The following is a 7,812-nucleotide window of genomic DNA, read 5'->3' on the forward strand; positions in this document are numbered from 1 at the left end:
TATAGCCAAAATTTGGTACTGGATCGTCTCGGGTCAAGTACGGGTTAATTGGAATTGAATTGGGACAAAAGGATGAAGGATTAGGTTTTAGGCCGCAACACATGAGGGGAGGACGCGTCCTAGTCTTAAGACGCGTCCATGATTGTGTAGATTGTATCTTGGGTTGTGTTAAGAGATGGGGAGGAAGATATTGAAAGGAGAAGCCGCGCCCATGAGCTTGGGACGCGCCCACTTGTTGTGGAAATGTTTTTAAAGACTAATTTTTGTGGAAAGGAGGTTTAGAGGTACCTACCTAGTGTAGAGCGCGTCAAAGGATGCAGGACGCGTCCATATTTGGCAATTGTAGTCGCTAGGCTAATAAAGGTTGGAGCGCGTGCCTAGAGGGTGAGGACGCGCCCAATGTCTTAGGACGCGTCCTCTGTGTGGTAAATGTATTCTCAAGGATGAGCTCAGGACAAAGCACGCATGGAAAGGAGCAATGAAGAGGTATTTTTACTAACATATTTGTTGCAGGTATTCTTTGAAGAATTCCCTCCTTGAGACGGTCAAGGAGGGGGATGTCCGTGAAAAGCTTGAAGGCCTCCAGGGGTGTACCTGATGATTGAAGGCCTCCTCCTGTATTCAACGGGTGTCCTCGTTGGGGATGTGGGGTTTACTTTGGTGTGTGCTTTGGGAGCTCTGTTCTTGTATTCAACGGGTGTCCTCGTTGGAGAACTTTGGAGTCATCCTGCACTTTGCACCCAAGAGCTTGGGATCACCTGTCCTGTTATCTGGTGGGTTATCCTCATTCGGGGGACAGGGACGCGTCTGGCACTTGGGGTGAACCGCGGCTATACCTGCGTTCGTAAATCAAGGGAGATAGCTGTAGCGGAGTGTTATCCTTGCGCAGGGAGATGCACTATCCGTGAAGTCCTACGATTACGGACGAGCCTTGGGCCTTTGCGGTTGGGCCTCATAGTTGGACATTCCTAAAGCTAGCGGAAGATGGATATCGGATGGGCTTCTACTGGGCTTAGGAGTAAGAAGTCTCAACGCGTTAGACTTCTTGTTCTACGAGAACTACGTCAGGCTTGATCCCTATATAAAGGGTACGTAGGCACATTGAGAGGGTAAGAAGTTGAGAGCTGATAAGAGAGCCACCACTTACTCTGATCAATCTCAGCCTAAAACAACCACAATCAACCATACACCGCTTAAGTTTCCGGCAAAGAACCACCGTCACAGATCTTAATTCCGGCGAGAAACCTCAATCTTTGTTGATACCAAATTCCTCCGTCAACAAATTGGCGCTAGAAGGAGGTGGCTAATTAAGATCGCAATCTTAGGAGGAAAAGATGTCTTACAACCGTGATGGAAGTTCTTATGATGGAAGTGACAGCAGGTCTGAAGAAGAAGGCGGGGGGCGCTATGCTCGCCACGAACCTTACGTTCCCAGAAACATGGCGGATCCACCGAGGGCTCCAGATGTGGGGGGAACACCTCCAATTCTCATCAGCAACGCTGATATATTGGAGCAACTGTATCACATGGGGGATACTCTTAACAGTTTTAACTCAAGACTGAGTACGGTGGAGCGCCGAAAGACGAGGAGAGGTCGTCGTTTCCCCCGTCATGGTCATGCCTTGGGGAAAGCCCCTGTAGTTGAGGGAGGTACACAGGGGAGCGGGGATCACACGCGAATCACTCCACGGCGTTTGCAATATTCGGATGATGTAGAACCTATTGTGGAGCTTGCGGATGAGGACACTGAAGGCAGAGAAATGCCTAGCCTAGGCAACCAGGTAGTGCCACACCCACATAGGTCTGGGCGTACGATGGACGAGCGTCGTCGTGCGGAGAACGCTCAAAACCAAGACGAGGAAGGAAGGGATCTTTCAGCCTTGAAAAGGAGGCTTGGCATAAGGTTGGAGGATGACGATTTGAGAATGTTGCTGCTAGAATGGCAAAGGGAAGGAAACGCCGGAGAGGCGAGGCCCCGTGACACAACGCGTGTGCCCCCTGCATTCCAAAGGGATGACGGGGCGCGGCACCGCGAGCACGAGCGTGCCCCCCCGCGAGGAAGGCCCGGGAATTACTACCGGGGATATCAGAGGAATAGACGGGGAAGAATGGGATATCAATACGGAAGAGCCCCTTACAATGGTAGGAGAGGTGGAACACACTCCGCCGGAGAAATCCCCGTCGTTATCCCCGTAGCTTCCCACAGCGTCACTGGTAATAGGTCTGGGGCGCGTCCTCATGACCAGGACGGCGGGCGGACTCAAGTAAGAATGCAGAACAATGACGAAATTCCGCGACACGGTCAGGATGAACCTCGTGTACGGGAAAACGTTCAGAACCAAAATGGTAATATGCCACCGCCGCAGCCTCAAGGTGAGGGGCGGCGAGATCCTCCGCCACACCCGGGGGGTGATCAAGGGGAATTTCAGCAAGTCGCGGAGCAGCCCCAGCAGCCTAATGTTCAAACCATTCCTGGGGTAGGAACGTTTAATGTGAACGACCTCAAGCGGTTACTCAACCATCTTGAGGGAGGAAGAGTAACGGCGACAGCGCAAGCTCCTTCTCCTTTTGCTGCTATTGTGAGGGAGGCGCAATTGCCCGCGGGATACCGGAACACAACCAACGACTTGCGTTTCCACGGGAACTCTGATCCTGTGGAGTTCTTGGGGCGTTTTAACATTGAAATGGATGTATATCAAGTACCTGATTTGGCTCGATGCCGTCTCTTGGCAGCCACTTTCAGAGAAGGCGCTCAGCAGTGGTTCCAAAAGCTGGGTCCAGGTATAATTACATCCTGGGAACAGATGAAAACTTTGTTTTTGACACAATTCCAAGCCGCGGTGAAGTACACACCACCTGTTACCACGCTGGCTAATGTGAAACAAAAGGAAGGAGAGAGTTTGACTTCATATTTTAAGAGGTTTAATGCAGAATCTACTTTGGTGAGGGGTGCAACTGACGAAACATTGAAAATATTGCTTATAGCTGGGTTGCGTGTGGGGACGGATTTCTGGAAACACCTACAAGGGAAAGACCCAGTGTCATTGGCTGATGTGCTCGCACAGGCGGAGTCGTTCAAAGCAATCGAGCAGTCGCTTGCAGAAACAAAAAAGAATGATGATACCTATAACTCCAAGGGGCGATCCAAGAGAAGGGACAGATCTGTAAGTCCGGGTTATCGGCGAAACGCCAGAAGCCCTAACAGGGTAAACTCTGTGAGCTCGCGAAGAGAATGGAGCCCACCATCGAACTACGAGAGAAGAGTCAGCAATTATACCCCGCTGGCGGCGTCCATTGATCATATCTTCGAGGTAAATAAGGACAGGGGAATCTTCAAGAAGCCCGACCGTCTAACTTCGTGGCAAAGCAGAGATAAAAAGAAGTACTGTGATTACCATGAGTCTACTGGCCATGACACCCACGAGTGTCGTCACTTGCGGGATGAGATTGAGGAATTGATCAAGGCTGGACACCTAGGAGAATGGATCGACAAGGTGAAGCGACGCAGGGGACTTGATGACAAGGGTAAAGATGAAAAACAACCCCCGCGGGCGGGGGATGTTGAGAAAACAGCGGAGGTCAAGTTTCAGAGGGCCGGCAGCATCAGGGCAATTTTTGGAGGACACCCTTTTGTTGGTGACAGTAATCGAGCACTTGAGAGAAATGCGAGAGAAGCGCGACATCCACCGCTCACTAACATCCACAGCTTGGAAGATAGACCCCCGAAGGTCTTTAAGGGGGAGTCCGCTGATATTACATTCAGGGAAAAAGAATCTAGGTGGGTGCATCATCCTCACAACGATGCGCTGGTGATTACCATGCTTATTGGGGCAATGAACGTACATCGAGTGTTCCTGGATAATGGGAGTTCTACAAACATCTTGTACTATAGCACCTACAAAAAGCTGGGTTTCCCAGATAGTGACATGTATTTTGAAGATGCGCACGTCTATGGCTTTACGGGGGAAGCAGTGAGAGTTATGGGCTCAGTCAGGCTTCCCGTCACGCTTGGGGAAGGGGCTTTGTCGGTTACTCAAATGATAGATTTTAAGGTGCTAGATCAGGATTCCGCGCACAACGTACTGGTCGGCAGGCCTTGGTTGCGGGCGTTCAGGGTGATAACCTCGATACACCACTTGATGATAAAATTCCCGACGCCAAACGGAGTTGGCAGCCTGAGAGGGTCACAGTATGAGTCACGTGACTGCTATCACAAGGCTGTCAAGGAATTTCGCAGAAGAAGGTATGAAGGGAAAGGTCTCCCATTTGAAGATATAGAAGATATTCATACAAAACCGAGTGGAGAGGTCCATGCCCACTATTTTCTTGAGAACCCCGGAAAGGAAGAAACCAATACCTCTAGGAACCTTTTTGTGACGCAGGGACGTGTTTCGAAAATCCGTAGTGTAGAAGAAGTGATGGTGAGTAATACAGAGGGAATCACGCAGAAAGAGGTTAACGGGGAAAAGTTGGAAGGGAGAAGTGAGATTTTGCAAGGTCTCGGCGATAACTGCAAGGTTGATGCTCCTCAAAAGAAGGATGCGCCCTTGAATGAAGTTGAGGTTGATGCTCCTCCAAACGAGGACGCGCCCTCAGGTGAAAAAGTGGAAATTGAAGACCCCCGAGACTTTGATTTCGATTTGGATCCCAGGATCCCTATGCCTATTGAAAAAACGGGACCGGCCGAAGACACAATATCTATTCCAGTTGATAAAAATGACCCAAGCAGGGTTTTGAAAGTGGGATCTCAGTTGGATGAGGAGATGAGAGGAGGTCTTACCCGCTTTCTAATTGCAAACCTCGATGTTTTCGCATGGAGTCATTCAGATATGATAGGGATCGACCCGGAAGTAATGTGTCACCGTTTGAATATCCTCCCGAATTGCAAGGGCATACGCCAGAAACGCCGCCCAGTAAGTGGAGAAAGGGCGATAGCATTAAAAGAAGAAGTAGACCGGTTGTTGGAAGTGGGGTTGATCAAAGAATCGTTCTACCCCGAATGGCTTGCAAATCCAGTACTGGTGAAGAAACCGAATGGGAAGTGGAGGACATGTGTGGATTTCACGGATCTCAATAAGGCATGTCCAAAGGATAGCTTCCCGCTGCCAAGAATTGATCAGTTGGTTGACGCGACGGTAGGGCATGCGTTGTTGAGTTTTATGGATGCATACTCCGGATACAATCAAATTCCGATGTATGGCCCCGATCAAGAACATACATCCTTTATTACAGACAGGGGGTTATACTGTTACATAGGAATGCCGTTTGGCTTGATTAACGCTGGCGCGACCTACCAGCGGCTGGTAAACATGATGTTCAAAGACCAAATCGGGAGAACCATGGAAGTGTATGTAGACGATATGCTGGTGAAATCTAAGGTGACAACTGACCATATCAAGCACCTGACGGAGATGTTTAATATCTTGAGGAGGTTTCGTATGAAATTAAATCCGCAAAAATGTGTGTTCGGCGTGGAATCGGGAAAGTTTCTCGGGTTCATTGTCAACCATAGGGGAATTGAGGCCAACCCCGCGAAGATCAAGGCATTGTTGGATATGAAGTCACCAACCAATGTGAAACAGGTGCAGAGTTTGACTGGGAGAATCGCCGCGTTAAATCGATTTGTTTCCAAGTCGTCTGATAGATGCAAGGAGTTTTTCAAGGCGATTAAATTAGCTGGGAAAGACTTTATATGGACGTCAGAATGTGAAGAGGCTTTCAAAAGAATCAAGGAGCAACTGGGACATCCTCCCATGTTGTCAAAGCCATTGGAGGGGGAAAATCTAATACTGTACCTCGCAGTGTCTGAATATTCGATCAGTGCGGTTCTGGTAAGAGAGGAAGACGGGCAGCAATCACCAGTGTACTACGTGAGCAAGCGGTTACACGATGCGGAAACTCGCTACACAAGTATGGAGAAACTGGTTTACGCCCTGATTCTTGCGTCAAGAAAATTGCGGCCGTATTTTCAAGCCCATAGAGTTGAAGTTCGTACAGCATACCCGCTGCGGCAGGTCCTGCACAAACCAGAGTCATCAGGCAGAATGCTGAAATGGGCTGTGGAGCTGGGACAGTTTGATTTGGAATATGTGCCTCGAACAGCGATAAAAGGGCAAGCCTTAGCCGATTTCTTGCTGGAATTTGATTCTGAAATTGATGATAAAGCTTTGGTGATGCTATATCCACCTCATGCCGAGGAGTCTTTGGAGGAGTTTCCGCATCCTTGGTGGATCTTGCATGTGGATGGGGCGGTTAACAATGGAGGAGCAGGTGCGGGCATAGTACTTGTATCTCCGGAAGGCCACCACCTGATGAGTGCAATTCATTTCAAGTTTTATGCAACTAATAATGATGCGGAGTATGAGGCGCTGATTAATGGCCTGAAAATCGCTCTGGAAATGGGGGTGCGAAACTTAATTGCAAGAAGTGACTCAGAGTTGGTAGTGAATCAGGTGAATGGGGGATTTCAAGCGCGAGGCCCGCGAACAGAATTATACTTGAGATGTGTACAGCGCCTGATTGGAATGTTCAAAGAAGTTAGATTGGAATGCGTTCCGCGGGAGAAAAACAGTAATGCGGATGCTTTGGCAAAAATGGGGTCACAACAAGAGGCTGTGTTGTTAGGATCCATCCCTCTTGAAATCCAGGAGGTTCCTAGTATCCCAGAGATAGAAACTATGCAAGTGGATGAAGCTCCCAAAGAAACATGGATGACGCCCATTCTAGCTTACATTCGCAAGGGAACACTCCCCGAAGATAAGTTTATGGCTCGTCGACTCCGTTATCAAGCCGCAAGATATGTGATATACGATGAAGTCCTATACAAGAGAGGGTTCAACCAACCTCTACTCAGGTGTGTTGAAGAAGGAGAAGGAAATTACATCCTAAGAGAGGTGCATGAAGGAATCTGTGGCAATCACTCGGGGGGTAGCTCGTTGGCAATGAAAGTGTTGCGCCAAGGGTATTATTGGCCCACAATGAGAGAAGATGCTACAAATTTCGTCAAGGCATGTGATCGCTGCCAGCGCTTTGCAAACTACTCGTCTATGCCGGCTACACTCTTGACGCCTATGGCAAGCCCATGGCCGTTCGCCATGTGGGGAATCGATCTTATCGGAGAATTGCCGAAAGCTAAAGGAGACGTCAAATATGCAGTGGTTGCGGTCGATTACTTTACTAAATGGGCGGAAGCTATGCCACTGGCTACTATCACCGCAAAGAAAATCAGAGATTTTGTTTTCAACTCAATTGTATGCAGGTTTGGAATCCCTTACAAGCTGGTCTCCGACAATGGAAAACAATTTGATAGCAAGGAGTTGCGACAGCTATGTGAGGAGTTGAAAATCAAGAAGGAATTTGCGGCGGTCTATCATCCTCAAAGCAATGGACAAACAGAGGCTGTTAACAAAATAATAAAACATACCCTCAAAACCAAGCTGGAGGAACGTAAAGGGAATTGGCCTGAAGAACTCCCGAAGGTGATGTGGTCATACAACACTACACCGCGATCTACTACGGGAGAAACGCCGTTTATGCTGACTTACGGTTACGAAGCTATGGTCCCCGTGGAAGTTGGATCGGGATCACTTCGCAGAGACTGTTACGGGAAAGAGGACGCTGAGGTTAATCAAAGGCTTCATTTAGATCTCTTAGAGGAGACGAGGGAAAATTCTCAGCTAAGGCTAGCAGCATATCAGCAGCGCGTCGCAAGGTATTATAACAAGAAGGTAAAAGGACAGTTGCTGAAGGTGGGGGATTTGGTACTTAGGAAAGTGATGCCCAATACGAAGAACCCCCAACATGGAGTGTTTG

At 48.7% G+C, this 7,812-nt stretch overlaps 1 protein-coding gene across 1 annotated transcript; it reads left to right on the plus strand.

The window, feature by feature from the left end:
- Nucleotides 1–23: 23 nt before the first annotated feature.
- Nucleotides 24–7,306, plus strand: LOC141661141 (uncharacterized). Its single transcript, XM_074468126.1, has 2 exons — nt 24–6,239; nt 7,259–7,306. The coding sequence occupies exons 1-2, from the start codon at nt 1,335–1,337 to the stop codon at nt 7,304–7,306; spliced, it is 4,953 nt and encodes a 1,650-aa protein (XP_074324227.1). The 5' UTR covers nt 24–1,334.
- The last annotated feature ends 506 nt before the right edge of the window (nt 7,307–7,812 follow it).

Source organism: Apium graveolens, chromosome 5 (genome assembly GCF_009905375.1).
Source record: "Apium graveolens cultivar Ventura chromosome 5, ASM990537v1, whole genome shotgun sequence".
In the NCBI taxonomy this organism is placed as follows: domain Eukaryota; kingdom Viridiplantae; phylum Streptophyta; class Magnoliopsida; order Apiales; family Apiaceae; genus Apium; species Apium graveolens.